Raw genomic sequence first — 25,417 nt, 5'->3', positions numbered from 1 at the left:
AACAGACACATCTAATTATTTTGCGATGTGCCCATTTTTTTCCCCTCTGCATCTTCCACTCGAACCACTCTGAACACTAGAGGTCACATATTTAAATAGTTTCTCTTCCCATCCGCGATGAGCACAAAAAGACATAAAACCAGAGTTATTTATTATGATATAAAACACGCAGTTTCGGGAAAATGAAACCTTGGAAGATGGACATATTGAATTTTTCAAGATGGTGCTCGGTTCGAGCCATTGTCTTCCCCCTCTCCCTCGGTCTCTCTGGGGACCCGGCACTGTTACGTGTTGCATTTAAGCACACAGGTCAATAAAGGTAATTGATAAGCTCTAGGATATATTGTGATAAATGAAGGATATCTCTGGTGCAATAAATCAAACTACCTCTCAGGCTATAAATGGACAACTGTATGCCCCCGCCTAATGGGAATAAGCATAAACTCATCTCCGTATAACAGACAGACATCTATAGAGCTGTATTATTGGGCCATCACTTACACTTTATGAGCACCTCAGATACTGAGGCAGGGCCAGTGCAGCATCTCGGAAGGCCAGTTTATAGATTATTGGCAAGTCCATCGATCTGTCAGAAGAAGCCTTGGAATCACTTTTTCAACTGAGACGGGCAGAGCTGACAAGTGCCTTATACGGCTAAAAATTAAACGTAACATAAGATGCTTGAATTTGTCTTCCTATTAAATAATACCAAGAAACTTACATTCCAGACTGATGAGTTATTTAATATTGCTTTATGGCAGTTTACTTGATATTCTCCCCATCAAAGGGTAAACTTCTTCTACAGGCACTAGTGAGCACATGAAAAACTGCTGCCCTCTAGTGGTCGCAAGCTGAAATGATCTTTATCCATTTTTATTTTGAACATAACAAAACAATGACGCACATTACTGTCACAAAACCGTCACACTCACATACACACTCGCAGTTATAACATTTTAAATTTGAACAATAAAAAAAAACAAAAAAAAAAACCACCCAGCAGTGCAAAAACTATTTAAAACAAACAAATACTTTGGCATCAGGAAAGAGCTCACAGCTTATTTGCACATTCACCAGAATTATTTCAGCACAACTATATGCTAATATATATTTAGACAGCTATTTCACCCCATTTTTAAACTCACATTTCCATCATGTGTATACTGACACACGCTTTCAGTACATTGTACGCATTTTTTTTTTTCCATGGTCCTTTCTCATAAATAACTGCTGAGTGGTTTCTGGAAGCTGAACAAAAAAAGAAAAGTGGTCCAGTGCATGTGCCTCTCCAACTGAGCGCTGCAGAAAGCCTTTTTGTCCAGTTTTGATGAGATTATTTTCTCTTGTGGCTCACAAGGTTCAAAATAAATTCTCCAATATGGAATAAAAAAAAAAAAAATCTTCTGTTCTCAATTTTAAAAATTCATGAAAGGAAAAAAAAAAGCGAAGTCCTTGTTTCAATTTGCGGCCAAGATCAGAGCTTTGTTACAAGCCCGTCTGGCCTGTTCTACATTGTAGTCCATTTTAGAGCTTTTGCGTCACTCTTGGTGGTTTACAAGAGCTGAGCAGTCATTAGTCTCAGTCTAAGACTAGCCCAGCTGCCTCAACTCAAGCAGCTGATGACAAAGTTTCACTCATTAGATTTTTTTTGGTGTTTAGGCTTTCAAGATCAGCAGGTACGACTTCAATTCCTTGCAAAAGCTCATCATCCATAAAGCCCGTGTCCCGTCATTGTCCTTCAGGTTCGTCACCGCTCCCGAGTTTTCCTGTTGATCTTTGCCACACTGTTCCTCAGTCTCTTCGTAAAGAGTGTGTGTGATTTACCACAATAAGTGTGTGTCGTTTTTAACAGTTCCTCTTCTAAAGGCTCCAACAAAGACGTCACTGGGTCTGTGCCGAAAGTGTACTGGAACGACAAAACAGGCCTTTCGTTAAGTCTGGCTTTGTGTTTTCAGCTTAACTTTGAGTTCAATTCCAAAGCTTTAATCTGTTTCAGCTTGGACCACGACAAAGAAAAGACGCGTGATATTTCAATCTGCAGTCTGTTCTGTATTCTATGACCTCTCTGCCTGTCCAATCCAATATATGGAAGGCATAAAGCGAGGAGCGCAAACCTCCCTGCATATACAGAAAGCCAGAGGAGGAACGCATGTTTCATTTAATTTCTCCCTCTTGAACAAAAGCCTAAAGAACATAAAAAACACTAAAAACTAAAGAACATTCTCTTTGTGTGAATCAAAGCTCAATATCAAATTTGGCATTTCACATGTAATGGAGACCTTTGTGTCCAACACGCAGGCAAAATAACTTACACTATCCCATTTCTGTTTCTTAAGTATGCTAGTGTCCTTATGGCTCTGCAGTTGGCTCAGAAACGTGAAACGAGAAGCAGCAGAACTGATCAGATTTCCCAAGTGAGCGAGCAAAGTGGTGTGCTGAGCTGAATTTGTGCTCAGAAGATGCGTTTCCTTAGATACATTAAAAACTAAATCAGCTTCAATCATGAGGGACTCCAAATCTGATTGGTCAGCCAGGCTTGCACATAAACCGCTGGGTGTTGATGGGGGTCAGTTTTATGCTATAGGCTTACAATCCAGTAACAGCCAGGGATTAGAGGAAGAATTTCATGTCTTCCCAATAATGAAGGGCCCTTTACAATACTCTGAGGAAATCAATGGGGAATTACCATTTTTTATGCCAGCTCATTTACTGGGTCTGATATTCGGTCACAAAGAGCAAGAGGTTTTTATGAGTGCATACTTATACACACCCGCTGCTCATAAAGTTGCATTTACAGTTGGGTGTATTGATTTTGTGCGGCTGATGGGGCGCTGCTGGTGCGAACACTCCAACTCTAAAAGTGCCACCAGCTGTAAAAATTTAACTGCTGCTTCCTGGGCGCAGCTTTTTTTTGCAGCGGCGGGAGGGAGGAGATGCTTTACGACAGACAGGCCGATGTGCTGTGTTGGAGGCAGGGGCGGGGAGGGGCCGTACCCTCGCTTCTTTGTGTGTGGATGCAGAGCATGGACATTGACTTACACACACCGTCTCCGGTTTATTGGGAATATTAACTGCTAGAATAAAGATCCTGGTTAAAATATTAACCAAAAAAAGGGGGAAAGAAGTAAATCATTAGTTTTAGCATTAGCACAAATGATGCATTCAGGAGCCTTTGTCCTGCTGTGTAGCTGCTTATATATACACGAGTTGCATAACCCAGTGGTTCCTGGGCACAAAATGTGAGAGATGAAAATTGGTCTATTGTAGTAGTCTTGCAGTCATCTCACAATGTGACTGCTGTTATTATTGTCTACGTCTACAAACTCACTCATATTTAGAGGGTATGACGTACGCTCTCATTCTTGCTGCTCCTTCTGAGCCACAGTTTGTCTTGTAAATAACATCCTGAAATTTCAAAGTAAAGGCACCGTCAGAACCTGCCTTTTCTCACCGTTTCCCTAGCGATCATCACTGTGCCTCAGCCCCAAGTCACCTGACTGCACACCTGCTCTGTATTAGTATTCATTCATCATGTGCTGTTCAACCAGAAAAGGGAGTGTGGCACTTCCACTGTGGAGGTTTTGATAAGAAATTTGATAAAAGCTGCCTTGACTGGGGTCGTCTATCCTTGACATCACCGTCCATCAGCACAACCCTGCAGGGATAACGCTGCGCTTCTGCTTTCACAACAGTGACTGTGACAATACATACTTGCATACATTTCTTGGTAAATGCACATGGTACTGTCCTGCTACTATGAAGTGTAGCTGTACAACAAGCTCAAAGCATGAAATGTTTTTTCAGGAACTATTAAACGCACAAGACTAATCCATACTCTTGCATCCTTCTGGCAAACCAGACTTAAATCTATAAAAGTATTGTGCAGAATGAGTGGGTGTCTCCACCTGCACATACAGTGCTGGTTAATGTGTCTACTGCCATAATTGATCCTGTCCTGGAAAGCCACAGTCTTAACTGCAGGCCAAGGATAAGGTATAGATAAGGCATTACGCTGATCTATGTTCAATAGGAAAGCAATGAGGCTCCCAGTGTTGATGGCTTCATTAAGTAAATGCCACTCATGTCGTCAATATCATTACACTGCTGGTAAGCAACCCATAAACATCCTCGTGGGAGAAATTAGCTTTCCTCCAACCTTCTGCCAGTGGTGGAGATTTGTGTCTTCCAATGCAGACAATCTGAAGTCACCAGCACTTTTAGTCTTTAGGGTCAACACCAATCTGAAATCTCATCAAGGAGGGGAACGAATCAGGGCACGAGGTGTGTCTCTGGGTTCAGAGGGGCTATAAAAGGGCTTTCCATCAGACGTTGCGCTAAATTGCAGCTACAATACGTTGAAAAGGTTCAACACATCACTTTTTAAAGCTGGGACACTTTGAAATTAGCTTTTTGCTGCTTTTCATTCTGTCATATGAATGTAAACTTATCCATTTGTCTTCCACTAACAATATCTGTCTTTTGTATTTTTACACACCTGTTGCTTGTGAAGCTCGCACACAAGAATTTCACTCGCATGTACTGTACCAGTGTACCTGCACATGTGATGTGACAATAAAAGTGATTTGATTTTGATTTAAAAAGTATATAATCACTGTGTGTTGTTAAAACCCCTAAAACCATACACACACACACACACACACACGACTGTCTTTTGCCGTTTCTGTTTCTAGACCCTTTCACGTCTGTCATGTGTGTTCAGAGTGAACATGCTCTCATCTGTGAAATGCACAGGTCGGCAGTGGTGGACCTGCTAATCCTGGTATTCTATGGCAAATGGCACGGCACCGACAGACCAGGCTCATGTTGTTTGGTCAAAGACATTTACACCAGTGGGCTGCTGGAGGTCATTTTGCAGCTCTAGCAGTGCTTATCCCGCTCCTCCTTGCACAAAACAGCAGATACTGGTCCTGTTGATTGATTGATTAAGGGCCTTCTACGGCCCAGTTCATCTCTCCTAGAGTAACCGCCTGTCTCCTAGAATCTTCTCTATGCTCTTGAGAGAGTGCTGGAAGACACAGCAAACCCTCTGGCAAAGGCACCTATTGATGTGCCTTTCTGGAAGAACTGGAATACCTGTGCAACGTCTGTAGGGTCTAGGTATCACCTCAAGCTAGCAGCAGTGACACTGATACTAGCCAAACACAAAACAAGTGAAAGAATATTCAGAAAGGATAAGGAAGGAAAATTATCAGCAGCCTCCACCTGTGAAACCATTTCTTTTCATGGTTGTCTCATTGTTGCTCCTTTTTCATTAACACAAAGCAGTTGAAACTGATTTGTGTTAATGAAAAAGGAGCAATCGACCCCCTCTACTTAACTGACCAGATCAATATCCAGAAGTTTCACTGACATGCTGGTACACTCACATATTTATACCATACCACGATTGTTCCTTTAATTTTTCTGAGCAGCATAAATATCCCAGTAACACTCACATAATCCAAAAACACACCATGGCATGCTGACCTTTTTTATGGCTTCGTAAACAGCCCTGAAAGTAGGCTGTTTGTAGTCGTGGTAAACTCCTCTGTTTCCATGGAGTATGTAGATGCCATCCTCCTCAGCTGAGGCACAGTTGCTGCCATAGATGCAGTGATCCGGGCGATAGTTCCACTGGCACGGAAACTCCAGCAAGGACTCTGCAGACAGAAGCAGATGACAAAGGAGGCACAAACTTGGTATTCTGTACACTTTTACAGATACGATATGCTGTGAATTAGTAACTTAGTGTGTGTCTAAATGCGTGCAGTCATACCAGGGTTATAGTGGAAAATGATATTTAGTAGGTCCTGGTCTCCCCATGTTATGTTCAGTTTATATTTCTGGAGTAGAGGCATCAGGAGCTCTTCCCAGCGCAGCCCCACTGATGTCATGTCATTCTGTCAACACAGACAAGCACACACACACACACAACACGATTATATTTACAGTTTTGGTGCAGGGAGGTTCGCACTGGCACTTTCATGGACTTGAGTGCAAATCCACTAGAGAAGGAGGACATCTTGTGGTCACTAAAGGTAATACACCGATACAACCTCACCTTAAAGAACATGCTCCTCATACGTGTCAGATTCATGAGCATGACCCCTGAGTTGATGCCCGTCCTGCCGTAGAACGGGTGACGGGCAAAGCGATTGTACCAGGCGATGCGGGGCTCCTCGTGCTCTGGAGCCATAGCAGCCAGCTGAGAAGAATTAAAGTCAGACAGGAACCTCCACAAGAGGTCCACCGGCTGCAGGAAGAGGATGTCTGAGTCCACATACACAATAGAGTCAACGTCCTCTAAGATGAGCTGGGAAAGGACAAAAGACGGAATATTTGTGATGCTCATGTAAGTGCAGAAAAGCATACTTCACAGACTTGAAGTAATCCAAAATAAAAATCACTACGAATACATTTTTCAACTTCACTCTTCAGAATTAAAATAATATTACAGCTTACAGGTAAGAAGAGTCGCTGTGAAGCGCAGGGTTTGAAGAGTTTCTTCCACTCCGCTGCATTCTCATTGGGGAACCTGATGGAGTAGACTCTGTAGCTGAACCTGTAGCGAATAAAACCAGGCCACGACTCCAACTGGAACACAGATATGAATGCACTGGTTTTGCTACCTGAAGTAATGCACAATATGGCATTCGTAATCATCAGCACTCAACAGAAATGGCTACCAATGTTAGGTTTCATTGTTACGCTTCAAAAGCAAAGTTACCCACTCACAGCTTCAATGAAGCCGGCGTGAAGCTGATCTTCTGCAAAGATGTGCAGATGGAGGCGCTTGACGCTGAAGAGCACAGCAGACTTAATCATGGTGAGCGTCTCCTCCAGCCTCTCCCCGCAGGCCACCACAGCCAAGTGCATGGGAGGTTCAGGCCTGGTACCAGCAGCCTCCTGCTGAGCCTGCTGACGCATGATGTACCTGAGGGAGAAGACGTAATTGGAGGTGCGTTACACTCGGGCAGAGCCACACTCGAGATATTTTGGGCAAGATGATCTGAGTCCTATAACAGTAATAAACTTACCATATAGGAGGCAAGCTAGTATTTATTATATTCCTTTAGTGCAAAGGGTGGAGGATTTGGTGAGTGTGACTTGATCTCTCTAGAGCACTCACACTGTAGTTGTTTTAAGCCATGCCTGTATTTAACTGCACCCAATAATTCTAATCGTGAATAAATCCCCAAAGTAGTCATTTGTCACTACGGTGAAGAACTGTCCCTTTCTTTGTCTTATGTGAAAGAAACTTTTAAATTCTGGACTAAAAAACGTGTTTCAAAATGTATTTTCTAACCCCCTTAATAGAAAATAAAATCTCCCCAAAAATTGTGCTTCAGGCTGGGATACTTAAACCACTACGCTGTACAACAGTATTTGGCGCCCTCTGCTGGATTAAATATGCAAAGACGCTATCTAAAACGTATCCTGAGCCATTTCCCCCCATTATTTTCTGGGTACAAGTAGAAATTGTGATTATTCAGATAAATCTGTGACAGAAAATATCAACACGTTATTCAGATGTTTAATCCATTTAGTATGAAGTACCCACTTTTCTCTTCCTTTACTCTGCCCAAACCTGAACCATAGCAAACACAGCCATGTGTGGACACCATGTTGATTTAAAGCAGCGTGATAAAAACACACATTTAGGCTACGTCAGTTATTTTTGTACTAGCACATTTTTTAATTCATTTGCCAAAGATATGGCTGTGGGACACACAATGTGTGGTTTACACAGATCCTACATCACTGACATATCGACACATATCTTTTATACATGAGACCTGCACGTTAAAGTGCAAACCTAAGCAGGTACTGTGCAGCATGTCTAAATATTTACTTGTTGAGCTTCCCTATGACCGAGTCGCATTCCTGTAGCCTGAGTGATTACACATGAGTACCTGAGCATGCTTTCTGAGTTTTACAGCTTGTCCCGTGAAGCACAACTACGTTGTTTCGATTTATTAAAACATTGAAAATCCTACCAATTGAACGAGAGTGCGTTTTTATCCGTGACCCCTCGCCTGGCTCCAGACGCTCGCAGTGGGATGAGAATCTTCTTTGCTCCGTTTCTTCTGGCGGCCACGTCCGAGTAAAAGAGCCTGCTGTAAACATACAAGCCCGAAAACACGGCAAACACCATGCACAGCATCAGTGCACGCATGTACCGCCGCATTATACAGTTTCAAAACGCAACTCGGAGCTGAAATCATTACACAGAAACTAGCATTTAATCATAGACCGCTAAGCTAGACGCCGCGGTAACGCACTTCCGGCGGGGATTTACAAAATTAAACTCATTCCAGCACCAATTACGCCCTCTGGCGGTGGTTTGTTTTGTTTTTTCTTTGGGGGGGAGGGGGTGTTGTTGTTGTTGTTTTTATACCTTTAAAGGTTTGTGGAGAACAGTCAAAAGTCTTACTTATCTGACTTTATGCTCATGTTAAGAAAATAAAATAAGAAGACAATATATGATTTGATGTATATAGCAAGACTTTATTATTTATTCTGACTCAGTATAATACTATTATTAAAATTAAAAATTCTGAGTATATATATATATATATATATATATATATATATATATATATATATATGCCGTTCTGATCCTTTTATTTATTTACTGGATACTGTGTATGTATAAGGATTTATCTGATCTAACCTGCGTAATTTTTTTTTTTAAAGTACACTTAGAAAAATGGGGAAATAGGTAACTTCAGAGCCATCTTGACGAACACAAAGAACAATTCAGAGCACAGTTTCTCTTTATGTCCAACAAAATGACATTCTTCAACTTGGACACAGTAGCTTATTGTCAGAATCTTGCTTAACTAAAAAGGCAATCAATATTTTTATTTATTCATGTTTAAATAACTAACTTGAAAGCATGCCTAATAAGACCTCTTGGGAAACAATTTAAGTTGAAAAACTTACACTATGTTTTGAGTGTGCATCACAGCTGATTTCGACACTAAAAACTGGACAAATGTACAAGTCTACAAGTTATACTTTTCTTCTTATGCTGTTTCACTTTCTGTGCTTTGATGCTCCGAAACAGGTCGTGGCTGTCTTTACACTTTTATTTTGAAGGCGGCAGCAACAAACTTCCTTATCTTATCTATGTTTTGTGTGTTTAGTGTTGCAGCTTGCTCAACAGAAGCAGGAGGTCGAGACCCTCATTTGGGGGAAGGGTGGGAGCGAATAGCAGAGTTCTCCCCCATCCCTCCCCCCTCCAGCCCCTGTCTGCAGCAACTTTCCACGGGTCTCACCTCTGAAAAGACTCATTCAGTGTCTTTGATTCAGTGTGGCTTTAAGTGACAAATCATCCTTAGTGATGTGGTTGCAACTGACAACCCTGAATTTCAATTGCATTTTCATTAAGGGACATAAAAGGTCACTTATCTGATGTATATAACAACATCAGAGCTGCTGGTTGTTTAATATTTAAGTCTTGATTTGAATTTTCAAATTAAAAGTGCAGGACTACAATATTGAGTGCTAAGGCAAGCCCCAACATGCCTTTGCCTGCATGCAACAAAGTGACAAATGAGAGCTGTGTACACAAGAAAGCAGCTTTGTGTGTTTGAATTTTGTAATTTTCTTATTCAGACATGTAATAAACAAGTTCACACATTTTAAAACAAATGAGCATGGCAACAAAAAAAAAAAAAAAAAAAAAAAAAAAATCAAAAAACTATATCAATAAGTGACACTAACACATTTAAAGTGTTCCATTGTTGCCACAAGGAGCAAATGTTCATCAGAGCAGCTCTCCCCGGGCTCACACGCCTAGTCCCAGCTAGAGTAGCGAACCTAAGAGGAGACACTCCCGACACACTGAAACAAATACTAACAAACTAAGAGACATAACCTTTCCCACAATATACCAAGACCTTAGTATCATCATGCCATGACAGTTCTCAGAATGCACTCTAAAATAGTGAGTAAAAATCTCAACAATAACACTGGTATGATGGATAATACAACCACATCAAAACATTGTAGTACAATAGTTTAGAAATATCTATTTCATCTGTTTAATTATTCTACATGTTTTATAAGTTATTGTGTGTAGTTAGGTTGATCTATAGTTGTTCTGCTGGGAGTTTTGAATACTCTAAAGCTCTGCCTTTTTTTCCCCCTCTTTTCTTTTTTTTCCTTTTTTGCTACGTCAGTTAAATAAAGTCCATCACACTGCAAGACATCACTCATACAGCTTGTAAAAGTGCAAGTCCACAACTCATTTTCCCCCCATTGTACAAGCACAACGCTGCATCCAAAGGGTAGCTGCGGAGCAACATCAGCATCCTCTGGTTCTCCACTGGGATGCTGAACAGCACGTGAGTGAGCAAACTGCGCTTCCTGAGACTCGTATACATCTACTCGCGAGTGTCCGACTGCGGGGAAGAGCGTCGGGCTTAAGTGTGGAGGTGAAGGAGAAGCTGAAGCAGAGATTAACAGGCGAACACAGGTGTCACTTACAGCTTTACCATCTACTGTGTTTAGCTGACAATGTCCCAGTGACACACAGGATCAACCTGGTTTGGAACAGATCTTAAAGAAAATAAAAGCACAGCAAATAAAAGCTTCAAACTGACGATGTGCATCTTGTAAGGCAGCATGCTGAGTGTACATCGGTCTGTGGGTTCATGTGATCGGCGTGATCCAAAAGGAAGTCAGTGACTCGGGACAGGATTTGTTTACTTTATGTAGCCACGATGTGAAAAACAAAACAAAACAAAAAACAGCAAAGATTCACGCCGACTTTAATCTGGAAGAAGCCTGCGTAATTCTACATGCTGCATTAAGTGATTTTTTTAATAGCTAGAGGGCAAAAATATATCAACTCAATGAATCAGAGCACAGATTCTATTGATTTTAGCTCTGTCAGTAGTTTATTCATCTTGCAGATGTATACTAAGCAGCGAAGGCCTTTCCTTGGATTGGTAAATTTGAGCAACAAGAGTCCAATTTTTATTCGTCTCATAGCCCAGATATGGTCTGCTGCTACCAATCACTGTGACAATAGGTGGTTGGTGTAGGCATCATTTATGTAAAGGTCATAAAAATACAAACATAAAAGCTATATGATGTTGCAGAACTGATAAATATCTGTAGTCAGTTTTGTCAGTTTTCCACATGAAAGTCTAGCTCACAATTGAACATGAGGTTGCTGTCTGGGCAGAATACATGATGCCTGCTGACTTGTGGTGAACTGACCCAAAAAAAAATGACCTGCACTGTTCTTACACTGGGAGCAATAATACATAACATGGATTTTGTACTAGGAAGCTGGCATTTAAAGGCTGCTTTATGCGCCATCAACCTTCCTGGGAACTGGCATTACTAAGTAGAGGTTTGCAAGGTAACATAGAACAAAATTGGCAGCTGGGGTACATGTATGCTAAAATTACTTAGTAGTGTGTTTATATATAAAAAGATCACTTAATACAAGTTCAGGCTTGTGGTAGCTACTGCCTGAATTGAATGACACAAAGACCAGCTGATTGCATTTGAAAGTTAGTGAAGGGTGACTAATTAAAGGACAAAGAAAGCCATAATAAACTTTTTTTTATGATCACATGTCTAGAACAGCTTCAGTGCACCTGGGCAGAATTCTCCAAGGTATTTGCTCCCTTGGTTATTTGAAAATGGTGAAATCTCCTATATACATGTTCAGAAAATTTCAGGCATGGTGATTGTGAAGGTCACAGAATATGATTCTGATCATTTTCATAACAAATTAATTCAGTGCTCTACAATGGAGGCACTCATGCCAGAAGAGTACGCTCCCATCAGAGAAATGGTTCATCACAAGATAAAGGTGACATCTTTGCACTTGTTCTCCCTGACCTTTTCTTCTAATCAGACAACTGCACCCAAACCATGTCAGCCAGATGTAACAGAGCCAACACTGTCCTCGCTGTAACCGTCAGTGGGACAGATTCGATTCTATTCTATTGCTGACTGTGGCACAAACTTAAAGACGGGATTTTCCTTCATACTGTGTCTTCCTGCCAGGGGATATAACGGACTTTCAGTAACCAATGGGCTTCAATCACTATGCAAAAACAACAAAAACAACAAAAAAACAACAAAAAGTGGCAGAGGGAGTGCCACCACTGTGCTGTGTTTAAAAAAGAAAATCATTACAGCAGAGGCAGTCTAACAGGGGAAGCTTAAGAGTATCAAGATCAGGTTAAAGGTTCAGTGTGGGGACACTGATGTTCGGGTTTATAACAGGTAGGTAATGAATTCAGGCAGAGGCAGAATATTCCACACGGGGAAAGAAAAAGTCCCTCTGCCATCCACTGATGTTGATGATGATTATGAAGATGAAAGCAAGGACAGGGATCCACATTTCATAGGGAAAAAAGACAAATCATGGAGGTTAGGTGCACGTGGAGGAAAACCTAAAGCATGAGGATCCAGCACTCTATCCAAAACTTTGTTTCTCCTGTCAGTTCTAAAGAAGTTCCTCATCAGTCTGTGAGTAAATATTCCAGGAGCAAGCTTTTAGACAGTGTGCTGCTTACTTACAACTACACAAAAAATAATTCCAACCTACCAAGTAGACTACTAAAACCCTTCCAAGATTTAGCAAAAGTCGTATTGCTTTCTAAATGCACAATTCCACTGCTGTAGAAAATCCGCTAACTGATCAAACTCGCCAAATCTGATGTGTCCTTGCAGCAAAAAAATTTCTAATAAAAACAAAAAATTTTAAAGAAAAAAAAAACAAACAGGAGAAAAAGAAAAGTTTTATTCATTATCGTGCAGCTCTAATGTAGAGGCAGGATACTCCTCTAGTGACTTGTGGACTTGCAGATGAGACGTTGATGGAGGCGGGGTGGAGGGAAAGGTTTCAAGGAGGCTGACTCAGTGAGACTCTCCGTTGACCGAGCTCCCCTCTCCTCTGGGTGAGGAAGAGCGGGAAAGGCCCTTCTCTGTGTTTTCTGAGCTAGAGCCGTTCTGGCTGTGGTGGTCGGCCGATGACACGGAGCTGGAGGAAGTGGCCGAGGTGGCTGAGGGCTTGGCCTTCTCCTTAAAGTCCGTTATGATGACTGTCAGGTCCCCAACCGTCACCTCCAAGTGCTGGGCGCTGCTGCGATCGATGTTTTTTAGTCTTGGCCTGATGAGTGAGTGGAAAAGACCATTAAGCATACAAGGCTATTTTTAAAAATCCTGCATAAAGAGAGTCTTCCTGGTGCTGCTTTGAAATATACTCCTGGTGTCTCACACTTCCCACTTCCTGAAATTCTTTATGAAACATGACAGCCTAACTCCAGGTGGCAACATAAACAGTTTTTGCACTTTTCCATGTTTATTCATGAATCCCTCTAATATCTGACTCTGCCAACCTGGCATCAGCTCACTTACCTCATCTTCTTGTGGCTGTTCTTCTTAAGCGGCGGCTCTCTGTCGCTCTTCTCCTTCTCGACTCTCTCCTTCTTTTCCTTTTTGGGCTGTGAGGGCAGCACAAACTGCTGCGTTACCTGCTGCTGAGAAACTAGCTGGGATACGGGACGTGGCTTCCTGATCCAGGAGGGAGGAGTGTCGAAAAGGGGATGAAGGGAAAAAGACGGAGAGGGAGAGACAAAGGGAGAGACGGAGAGAGGCAGATTAATGAGAGGGAAAAGCACAATGAACACATGGCTTTGTGCTAGCCTACCACTATAATCAAGAGCCAATGATCACTGCCAGTGCTGGTTAGGATGGTGCTGCTCAAGTGCTCTTAACACTGGCAACACACGCTGAGTGCATTTAAAATAAAACCCGGAGTTCAGCCATCTGTGAGATGTGGAGTGTACCTGTGCAGGCTTGTTTTTAGCACTCACAAGACAAGATCAGTTGTGGTAAATACACAGGTGCAGTAGGAATTAGAAGTGTGCAAAACATACTGAATATAAAATATTTAGCAGATTAATCATCTGCGGAAATAATAGTTAGGCTTACTTTTGAATGTCACAGCAACTAACTGACTACAACATGGTAAATGGTCAGTATTTGTATAGCGCTTTACTTAGTCCCTAAGGATCCCAAAGCGCTTTACACTACATTCAGTCATCCACCCATTCACACACTGGTGATGGCAAGCTACATTGTAGCCACAGCTACAATGTAAAATCCTGCTTTGATATTAATAGGTGTGTTCGCCACACATTCTTTACTCAGGTAGACGTCTGTAAGACAGAATGACACCATCCATGATCCCCCCGCTCTTATGTTGAACATGCAGTCATTGTTAACCAGTAATCGCTTTAAATGCTTTATGTACACTGCAGTGATGATACTTGTCTGTGCACGGCATTAGCTGCGATGATGTGAATACGCCCTCCATGTCTGCTCGAGTACAATTATGCTTTTCATTGTGGCCTTTCAAGAACTGGGCACCATTTTTTGGGACTTAAAATAGAATAACTTAACTGTAGTTTGTTCTCGATGCAAAGCAAGTGCCGAGTTGTTGATGTGAGGGGATGTTCCTGAGAAGCATGGATAATATACCTTCACACACAGGTTCCACAAATCGCTGAAGACAGAGCCAATGTGATATTAAATGGTCCTCCTCACATTCATACCTCCATCTTTCATGAGGGTGTAATGTCTCAGAAATAATGTATTATGCAACTGGTTGGCTACAGGAGCATGCATTAGGACTGTGATCGTATTTCTGAGCAGGACTCTGTATGTGTGTGTATTTTGGAGCTTGCCAAGAGCCCTAGCCTGAGAGGGAAGTGTGCTGAAAAGGCCATCTGTTGGGGCGGTCTACACATCTAGTGCCTTTATTAATTGCATGCACACACAAATGAATTACACACAGTATGAATGCATGCATGTCCATATACTACACTGCATGTTGTATAGAAAACAAAAGCGATTCTAGAAGAAAATGTATGTTTGCTTTTATATACAGTGCAACAGCATCCAGTGATGTACATTAAAGCATAGCATGTATAATTATATTTTTAACATTAAACCCTAAGCAGAACAATAGCTACAGATTGGTAACATGTAATATTTGTCGTAATGACTGATGCTGGCTTATTGGACTATATGATGTCAAGTGTGTCAGTAGTTGAGGTTTCATTTATTCAATTTTGCACAGGTTAATTGTGTCACAAAGAGCTTAAAAAAAGCTCCAGTTACTGTTTCATTTGAAGATATTTTGTTGTATCTATGAATGCTTCTGAAATAAAGTAGATTTGGTAGAATTTATCATGAGTCACAATGATTAGCTCCGGTGGCTGTGTCAGAGCCAGCACGTGATGTTGCCTGTAGCATTTCAGGGGTGACTTGTCAGTGCTGCTGCTCCCCTGCATTGCTGTGGGCCGTTTCATCACCTTCACAGCATTCACCTACAGGCTCCAGAGGGTATTTACTTATTGCTCTCAGAGTCTATATGTCACAGATTTGTGGTTAGTAGCACTGGAAAGTTGAAAATGCTGATTACCTTATGGTATTTTTCTCATGTGGACGAACCTGTGCCTTATTACATTTAAGATGTGCTGCAATTACAAAATATTAGCTTCATGAAATTTCATTTAAAAAAAAAGAAAAGAAAAACAAAGAATTCCATTAGAACTTCTAATACAACTTTACGGTGTCTTTCAAGTGTATGACACCTGATCCCAGATTAGTCTGACCACTGTGACTTGTTGTGCAGAAAATAGTTGCACATTTTTTCCAAAGTGAGCCCTGGTGGCCCATTTAGCCTCAGTTAAAGGTTTTTCTACCTCAAATTCCACATGGATATACATACACAGAAGCTCCTGTCTTTTTCTGAGGGCAAAGATGTTGTTGAGCAATTCTGGGATGACCTAAATTGGGGCCAAGCTTCAAAGACTCTCTCCCACAGACATTTTTTTTTAAACTTAGCTTTCACTGCCTTCACATAACTTGCAGTGATGCTAGCAAGTCTAAAGTAAAATGCAAATGGGTCTCTTGGCCTACATAACTGTCTAATAGGGAGGAGATGTAGAGATTCTCTAATATGTCTGTCTTGTCAGCAAGATGCTGCAGAAGTGCTGACTCCTTTTTAAATAAAGACAAAGGCCTCTCAGAGTCCTCTGTTCCTAGTTCGAGTAATTTGCTGCTCTCCTTGACATCTTTTTGTTTAATAGTCCTACAGCAACTAAACAGCATCTGGTGGTCTGAATGTACAAACATACACACAAAACAGCAACGGTCACAAAAGGATCAGCTGTCCCGCCCTCAGGACAAACGTTATCAGCTTCCAGAACTAAAAACTCATCTGGCTGCGTCATTCATAATATCCTTAGGCTTTTGTTTGATGAATTTAGTTTAGAACGTCATTGTGCACTTTGTGTGATTTACTGTATGCAAGTAATTAATTCCTCCTCTCATTAATGCAGTGAGTGAGTGATGGTTTTGCTTGAAATGTAATCTCCCCTCAGCCTAAAATGTTTTAGATTGAAAGCCTGGATGTGCCAGAGAGCAAGTGAGGCCACGTCTAAATACATACAGCCAACCTCCCTCCATGTATTACAGTGGAGTTGATTCTCACTAATAGAACCAGCTCAATAACCAGGAGGTGAAAGAGGAGATAGACAACCCAATATTATGGGGAGGCAAAGCGGCAGGTCTAAACAGAGCTGCCTCTGTTAACCCAATCAAATGGTGTTTATCTCTGCACTTAGGCCCTCACTGCTAGCCTCCCTTTGGGCACCGAGTGTGGGTTTGTGTATGTGTGTGTATTGATTCCAAAATAATTTCTGTCCCGAACGTAACGGTCTATTCTTTCAGACATTAATACTGCGTGTTGGAACCTCTGTTCCTGTCGATATCTGCTTCACTCATTCTGCTACAGCTAATGGAGTCCCACAATGGGAAATTAGGACATTACAGGGGGAGGCTTAAACATAGCAAATTGTATTTCCTTCAAAGAGGAGAGTACAGCAAACACACAAAGCCTTGGTTTCAATTCACAGAAAGTGATCAGCCAGTTTATTGTTACATTTATTATCTTTGCCTTCACTTGTTCTTTTTCACAGATTCTTCTTCTGCAATGTTTTATTTGTAGAACATGAGTGCAACACTATGTTAAACAAATGACCAATAGGGGGTCAACTTGAACTAATACTATTACTAATAACTAATAATAATATTTTATACTCAGATAAGCAATGATTAAAAACAGTTCCAAACCTAATTTGTTCCTACTTCACTGGTTGGTACTTATTAGCATGTATGTGGGATTCACAATTAAAATTTATAGACATAGCCTTCTAACCTAGCTTTCTAAGGCCTCGGTCATCCTGTCCTATAGTGGGCTAGAGTCAGCAACCCCCTGGCAAGTGCTGGTTGCTAAGGAAAATGTATATTCCACAACTAGTTAACGAGTGGCTGCTGACTGACACTGGGTGAAAACAGATTACTGTGGTATGCAAACACTGAAACTTGAAAAAGCGCATCACAAAACAGAAATGTGTAACATTAATTTGCCTTCGAGGAATAACTTGGTCATTACTATTGCAACCAACATGCTTCAAAAGGCACAAGTTTTCCCTTAAAGGTTCCCGTTTCCAGTTTGCATTGCACTTTACTTGGTAAGTAGTTGGCGAGTGTTTGCAGACAAGTCGGCATCTTCGATACAAACTATGGAAAACCGTGGCAACCTGCTAACAACCGAAGCAATCACAACGAGGTCTTTGTAACCAATTTCAAAACCTAAAGAAACCACTTGCCAAACGGTCCCATAATACACACTTTTCTCTAGTGATAGTTTCCAGGGGGGTCACTGACTGGTTTCCAAGCCTGTGTGACTGGAGCTTTAGTAATCGATTTAACACCGGCTAGGAGCAATGTCCAACAACACTCACAAGTAGTCCAGGAATACACATTTTTCCCCTCACGACTGGTGACTGACAGATGGTTCCTAAGCGGTCTCTACGTCTGTGTGACTAAGGCCTTATTCAATCACAGCCAGGAAAGTCTGAAACTTCAAGAAGCCAAGTTTCCTTGAGAAAGACTTTGAATCTTCCAGTTAACAAAATCATTCTTTTGACAGCCAAGAAGGCTAGTCCTGCCATCTTTATGTCCTTTTTCAGTGTAACTGTGCAGTCTTTACTAACACTAACACAATAACAACAACAGGACAAAAGAGAGAGAGATGTATAGTCATCCATTCTGTAAGTCGATAAAACATTTCTGGGCAAAAGGACTTGACTTCACGGCGATGTCACAGCACACAATCCACAACAATGCCAGCACAGATCTGAAAAGCTTTTTTTTTTTTGTAAGGGTAACACAAGTTCTAACTTTTTCAACTCGTTAAGGCGGTTTTAAAAGAAAAAAAGAAAGAAATATCTGCAGATGAATGTACTGTATTGTAGTTTATGTTGTTGTGTTTCTTGTTGATACAGCTGTTCTTTTTCTTTTTTGGCCTCTCTTGTGTGAAACAAAATAAACACAAACCTCGCTCTCAATCTCACAACCTTAAAGTTTAATCGTGAACTGGAGGCAAAGTTAGTTTATTCTGCAGAAACTGAGCTGAAAAAAAAATGTTGCCACTGATCTCTTATGCTTACTTCAGTGACAGGGGAACTCTAGCTGACCCTTTTCCAAATATGTCGCGCGCGCGCACACACACACACACACACACACACACACACACACCATCTATCGTGTTCACACTCCTCTATCCTCTCACTTTTTTTCCCCTCCCTCCTCCTGATGCACTCGGTGACCTCCCACTCGTTCACTGCTGCCCTGGGCTTAAGAAAATATCACACAAGGATTCAAAAATGGGAGAAAAACTCTGATGTCAGCAAGTCATAAGCTGGCATAATTTTTTCTAATTAACTTCTATTTTCTGCCACAATGGACAACTGGGTTATCACCAGTACTGCTGAAACAACATGGATAGTGTTTAAGAGCACTAATCATTTAACACATCTTAGCAGAACAAAGGCAACGATTGGTATTAAACTCCTTCACACAGAATCACCTTTAACAGTTTTGAATAACTACTCGTTTCTTGTTTGCTGGAACTCAAACTGTATATGGTAAATGGTAAATGGCCTGCATTTGTATAGTGCTTTTCTAGTCCATAGGACCCCAAAGCACTTTACACTACATTCAGTCATTCACCCATTCACACACACATTCAAACACGTATATGGCCCCAGGTGGTTTCATGTGATTAAATGTGACCTCAGTGGAATGCACATCATACCACAGAGTTGCTACACTGAGAGAACAATGAAACGGCAACATTTCATAAGCAGGGCTGTGCCGTATCATGCCATCTGCAATAATACCAATATAAATTTTTTATGCGATATAAAATAATATCACAATATCATTGCTATAGCAACATGCCTTTACGTTCCCAACACATAACAGTGAGAGAAACCCAGACATGTCTGAGAGGAAGAGTGGTGTGTCAACCTCTGATGGTGATTTAGTAACTAATAGGGTTGCCACAAACGATTATTTTGATAGTCGACTAGGCGGCGATTATTTTTGCGATTAGTCGACTAATCAGATCATGCATCCATTTAACGTAAAACATACCGCTTATTGCACCAGCATGCATCTGCTCTTATATAACAATCATTAGCTTACAGCTTTAAGTGTTTAAGGTATGTGCTAACTAAAAATAAAGACAAGATGATAGTTTATTAAATTTTAATGAAATTTGCAGATTGTTTCGGTGAAGTTTAATAAACTCCTTGCTATCTAAAATATAACAGGACACCGGAGTAAATTCTGGAGCATCTCACACTTCTGATGATCAGCTGTCTGCTTGATGTTTATTCAGCTGTGTAAAAACTATAACTTTAATCTCAGCCAAACCGATTTACTCAGGAACAAATAAAATACTAAAAAAAGCCAAACTATAACATTTTTAAGTTATCTAAGTGACTTATATATCATGTTTAACCTGAGTAGCGAAAGACGGTGGTGGGTTTGAAAGCGATTTGCTGGGAGTCCGGTGATCTCACCGGCTCTAGTGAGCCTTGCCCCAGGCTAACTATCGAGCTGGTGCGTAACAAGACGCCTCTGAAAACGTCGGAGCGCTTTTGAAAATATGTGGTGTCTTGATAAACTGAGCAGATATTTGAAGTTTACACAGTTACATTCTAGCCTGAAAATATGTAAAACGTTTATTTTGTGACCCAGAAAGAATAATAACAGTAATATTAAAACTAACCAGCTGCCGCCATTGTTGGAAACTGAGCAGGGCCACGATGGGCTGCGCTATGAATTCTGGGACACAGTTTCTTCTTCTTTGGTGTTTAACGGCAACTGGCATCCTTGTACATGCAGTGCTGCTATCTTCTGTTTCAGTCCGTTATTGCACTCTTAAATCCTACTACTTATTCCTGCGTCTTTTGGGTTCTTACAAAGCTTCAAACGACGCGTCGACTATTAAATTAGTCGTCGACGATTTTGATAGTCGACATAACCGTGACTAGTCGACTAATCGTGGCAGCCCTAGTAACTAAGAGTGATACTTTAACAACCTCCAACAAAGCACAAGACTTTGTAAATCTATACAGAAAAAAAATGTTCTTGTTTTGCCACTTGAGGCGACCTGAGGCTTCGTAGCCTGGTTGTGTAGTTCAACCAGGCTACGAAGGAGGAAATACTAGCAGCTGGTGATGCGCGACCCAAAAGTAAGCAAATGATTCAACCAAGCATCACTAACTGCATTCACTATCAGCACTCCATATGACAGGAAGAGCAAACGGTAGATGGAAATTATTAATGTGGTTAGATGGTATATGGCAAAGCAGGGCTTTAAGCAGCTGGTTAAAAAGCTCAACTAGAGATACAAAATCCCAGATTGAAAAATATTTTCTGTTTTATTATATGACAATATTAGCAAGCTCCTTACAAGTTACAAGGTTAAGCTACTTTGTTATTACTTGTATGCTTACATTTGGTATGCTGTGGCAGTTGATATAATGCCGTGCTTTTGCACTATAATTCTCCTGGGATGTTGTTTCAGTATTTCGAATTAAGAAGTCTGTCATCAATAACAGTAGCTCGCTGCAAAACAGCTTAATTTTTGTTGCACTAATAAATTCTGCTGCCTGCAAGTATTGATAAAATGTTCAGAATATTTTTTTTCTATATCGTTGAAAATGTTGTTATTGCAAGTTTTCTTGAAATATAACCCTACTCAACCCAACGGTTGGCAGATATGGAGTAAACAATTATTTCACTTGTAGATTAATCTGTGGATTCTTTTTGATTAACAGTGCCTGAAAGTACAGCAATGGTGAAAAATGTCTGCGAAAAATATTATAATATTCTTTGAATCTCTGACAAGTCCAAAAATATTTTTTCATTATATAAATAAAGAAACACGATCAAGGGAACTGCTGAGGCTCTAAACTAAAAACTTGGTTCCAGCTTTGTGACGATGTATTTTAAGTTATTGCTAGTATCGTTTCGGGAACTTATCTATCAATATGCGTTCCAAAAATATCCCTGTCGACTATCGATCTAAATCCTATCAGAGTCCAGTATCCTAAATATCAATTGGAAGTGGAAGTGTCAAACACTCAGTGGTTCGGGCTATTTGTATTATCGCCATACATCATAAGCTAGGGATGTGTGCGACTATACAACCAAGCAACCAAAGCAATGTATAACCAGAATGTAAAAAAACAAGAAAAGTCCTGCGCATTTCAGAAAAATTTGAAACGTGATTTGATTAATGACAAACATGACTAATAACTGTTTCATATAACTCTTAAAATACACATGCAATATATGTTAGGCCAATGTTAGCTTTATCCATTTCAAGCACTCAGTTTTAAATGTTTTGCGAAGGGTTTCTGTATGTTAGACGACTTGACCAGTCTAATTTTTTCTCTCATTTAAATGACTGGTAAATTAATCACCAGGTACATAACTAGTATATGCAAACCATCAGCAGAGCACATGTGCCATCACTTTTTAGTGGCTATGCAGTGCATGTTCAGCCTATGGCAGAGTGAGTCACAAGCAAAACAAGGCGTCGAGCTTGTGTTTCAGGATTGTGCTCTATATAGATTTGTTTTGTTAAAATATTGAACTTCTAATGAGTGGCTCCCAAAACACAGTACAGAATTCTGCAGATGTTTGGACTGCATGCTGTCATTTATCGGGTACACAATGTGATGAGCAAACAGCCAACAGGACAGCTGATGGACTGCAAATAAGCATCAGAGCGTGCTCCTATAAACAACTTTCATCTCGCTGTTCTGTGATGATTGTGAGATCATTGTCATATAGCTTATTTTATGCCCTGTTGAACACTCAATCCAGGTGTAGGTGTGTGTCTGTGTGTTTGTTTCAAATTTTCTATCAGCAGGTTGTATGTTGCTCCTGGGAGCTCCTCCAAACCTGATGATTAATGTCTTTCCCTGCCAGTACATGCTACCACTGTGTGTGTGTTCGTGTGTGTGGAACAGAGAGGGAGACAGATGGCCCTCCACGTCCTGTGGTTTATGACACCTTCTCCAGCCTGCTAGCCACACTACGCTACATTGTCCTCTCACACAAACGCCTGCCTGCACAAACACACAGAGCAGTATGTCATGCATCAGTGTCACCGCAGTAATTACAGGCTTATCACGTAGCCATAATCTTGAGCCACAATGACGTGATAACAGCCAGCTTCATTGTCCGTGGTGTGCACTCGGTGTTTGTATGCTATGTAAGCACTAATACCAGTAACCCACACAGCTGAGCCAACTGTGTCACTTATTAGAGGAAGTAATCATTCAAATGGGATTACAAGACATTGATTGTTGCTATATAGTGTTTCATACGCCAAGTTAAAAATTCAATTTACAGCCAGTCATCATAGTTGTATGAATACCAGCTCATAAAGCTGTGCTCATCTGTTGATGCCTGTTCTAATGATCTCATCTGACTTAGTCACTTGTGATCCAACGGCTATTCTGAACTCAAAGGATCCACACAACCAAAAATACCTGGATGCATTTCGTAACATTTTCCTGGGATGACTCAGTGTTACGGATCAAAGGAAAACAATGAAAGCAAACCCTGAAACCATTTCATTCTTAGCACTTAACTGCAATGGAAACACATGACTCGAGTGTGTTGCTCTTTGCTAGTTACACAGTTTGTCTGTTTATACAGAGAAATGCAATATAGCAAAAAGGGTTGTCCTCACTGTTTGTCTATAAAGTCTGTAAAAAAGCCATATTGTATGTATACTTAAAACTAGTCATATCGAGAGCTGGATTTTCACAGTGAGTGAATCAGCCACATTCGAGCCAAATGCACATTTTGAGCTCAGTGTTTAGTAATGTGGACTGCACATAAACTGTGAGTGTGAGCTTTTGTGGGGGGGGGGGGTTGATAAAACAACATCTAAAAACACACAAAACACAGTCAAATGCTGACAGGCTCCCAACCAGCCAGAATGGTTTGCACTTGTTTAGGTGGAGCAGGCAAAACCCTGCACATCAGTCATTCTGTCACCGACAGACGCCCCAGGTTAAGTTCAATGCCTGGGAAGACACAGAAAGGGGGAGACACAACGCCAGTCGCCAAGAGAAAGAGGAGATAAGCATAGGGAGAGGGTGAACACAAACAGGAGCTAACTAATAGGAAGCATGATCGAAGTGGCTGTCATAAATAGAGAAATATGTAGAAATATAATGCTGCCAAACAGGCTCCTGAACATGGAGCATTTCCCCAGCAGCTCTGATTTGTTGGAGCTCTGCTCATTGAACAGATGCAGGTGTGGATGTGAGGGAAGGTCACACACTGCTCTATTACACCCAGCTGAAATTGGCTAAGGACGATGTTTCGGTTAAACAGCTGTCTTTCAGCACCACTTCACATGACATTTTAAGACTTTTATTCCAAACAGCAGCAAGGAAAATTACAGCTGAAACAAATCTTAGCTTTCACTGCATTCCTCAAGGATTAGGATAATACAGGACAAGTCATGACAGACACGATGTGAGACCCTAAAATGCCTTGCTCAGGGACCATGCAGGAATCAAATCTGTGATCTTGTACTACATTATCAAACAGTCTATTTTCTACTAATGCTGTGCCAAACCTGGTGCTTTCTATGAGAGCCAATACACAGTATTACTAGCAGAAGTTGGGTTACATCTGCCAAACATTGGTAAATTTGTTACAGCAGCCCCTCCCCACAAGCACTGACAACTTTGGGAGAAGCAATTTTGTGGTGCTGTGATTCTAAATTGGGCAATGGCACTGCACAGGTGAAAAAGGGGTGTAAGACACTTCGATCGATCAGGCTTGTTTTCAAAGTGTGGGACTCAGTCAAAAGAGTTTTGGGAAGATAAAATGGTTCTCTGAAGTACAGTAATGAGATTGCATGATACGTTGTGATCCCAAAGCTCTCCAAGTCTGCCCTAATTAAACGTTGTAAGCTCGCAGCTTGTCGTAAAGAGCAACACACTGTATTTTTCCACATTAATCAGCGCAAATGACTCCATCATGTTTTGAGCGAGCGTGCACTTTCTCTTGTGCTTTACAAAAACGCAGGCCCTACTTTTTGTTCCTCCAAATTTCACTTCCTCCTCGCAGTACGGGTTTTTGAGCTGCCGACAGAATTAAAAGAACGTCAGCCAGTTCCCACTTTGTCAAAGTGTCTCGCTCTTCCATTTACTCGACCTCCTCCGATAAGCGAGACCAATTCTGCTGATGTATCCCTGTCTGCAGTCTCAAACTCACAGCCTCAACAACGTGCTTTCAATCAGCCCCGCTGGCTTTGGGCCCCTGCAGTAGATCATCTCTCCACATCACAGGGATTGAGGCGGCAAGATCTGCTAAAGCTTGCCTTCATAAAACATTTATTTTACCTCTTGACGGCAACACGCAAACACTCCTCAGCCTAAATTATTTCCACCTCGTCCTAAAACATTCTCTTTTTGTACCAGTCACTGCCTCGACTCCTTGCCAAAAACCACACAAATCCAGTTGAGCAAAGTGCCATTTTATGTGTTAGGTTACTGCCAGGCTGATTTAAGCCATCCCCACAGAACTCACATTGGCTGTGTCCTTCAGGCTGCAGGACACTTCCTCTAACCACTGGACACTCCACGCCTCTGCTGAGCATTAATTCATTTACTCCACAGCAATAGCTCAGTCATGCTTGTTTAGCAACCAGCAAGGGAATTTGCTGTGCCCCGCATTCATATTCTGCGTGTTGTTTGCCCTTTAGCACCTTGGGTTTGCTCGCCGAGAAATCCACTTGTCTGTTGTGTTTGGTCATTAACAGCTGCGACCACCTGTGTGGCCATTTTGCTGCAGCATTAGCCCATGTTTGGCTCACATGCACGTGTGTGGCGGGTACATGACCGCACTAATGCTACTACAACATTTGCGTAGCACTGCAGTTGGGAAGACAGAAGGTTATTAACATTAAATAAGACCT

The 25,417-nt window shown here is 41.2% G+C and overlaps 2 protein-coding genes across 2 annotated transcripts in view; both read right to left on the bottom strand.

Annotated features, from left to right (window-relative positions):
* Window positions 1–1,044: 1,044 nt before the first annotated feature.
* On the bottom strand, window positions 1,045–8,259 carry gxylt1b (glucoside xylosyltransferase 1b). The gene is made up of 7 exons (XM_085375580.1): window positions 7,998–8,259; window positions 6,736–6,934; window positions 6,463–6,594; window positions 6,062–6,313; window positions 5,777–5,900; window positions 5,488–5,660; window positions 1,045–1,906 (listed from the first exon to the last, which is right to left on the bottom strand). The coding sequence occupies exons 1-7, from the start codon at window positions 8,186–8,188 to the stop codon at window positions 1,748–1,750; spliced, it is 1,230 nt and encodes a 409-aa protein (XP_085231706.1). The 5' UTR covers window positions 8,189–8,259; the 3' UTR covers window positions 1,045–1,747.
* Window positions 8,260–10,049: 1,790 nt separating this feature from the next.
* The window catches only part of yaf2 (YY1 associated factor 2), a 17,405-nt gene continuing 2,037 nt past the window's right edge, over window positions 10,050–25,417 (bottom strand). The window contains exons 3-4 of the mRNA XM_085375579.1: window positions 13,393–13,548; window positions 10,050–13,144 (exon numbers count right to left, since the gene is read on the bottom strand). Of these exons, the coding sequence (XP_085231705.1) occupies window positions 12,892–13,144; window positions 13,393–13,548 (409 nt within the window). The 3' untranslated portion in view covers window positions 10,050–12,891. The remainder of the gene's footprint in view (window positions 13,145–13,392; window positions 13,549–25,417) is intronic.

The sequence above is a fragment of the Diplotaxodon limnothrissa genome, linkage group LG17, assembly GCF_057381915.1.
Source record: "Diplotaxodon limnothrissa isolate DT_005_m linkage group LG17, D_limnothrissa_male_GT1.1, whole genome shotgun sequence".
Lineage (NCBI taxonomy): Eukaryota > Metazoa > Chordata > Actinopteri > Cichliformes > Cichlidae > Diplotaxodon > Diplotaxodon limnothrissa.
The sequence above is the reverse complement of the archived record's forward strand: the minus strand, read 5'-3'. Positions and strand labels throughout refer to the sequence as shown.

What these genes read in the sequence shown, in the direction of transcription:
- gxylt1b (XM_085375580.1), bottom strand. Translation starts at nt 8,188, where the DNA reads ATGCGGCGGTACATGCGTGCACTGATGCTGTGCATGGTGTTTGCCGTG. An exon ending in AACGCACTCTCGTTCAATTG is followed by an intron (nt 6,935 to 7,997) that starts GTAGGATTTTCA and finishes CTTCTCCCTCAG; the next exon opens with GTACATCATGCGTCAGCAGG. An exon ending in CACAGCGACTCTTCTTACCT is followed by an intron (nt 6,314 to 6,462) that starts GTAAGCTGTAAT and finishes GTCCTTTCCCAG; the next exon opens with CTCATCTTAGAGGACGTTGA.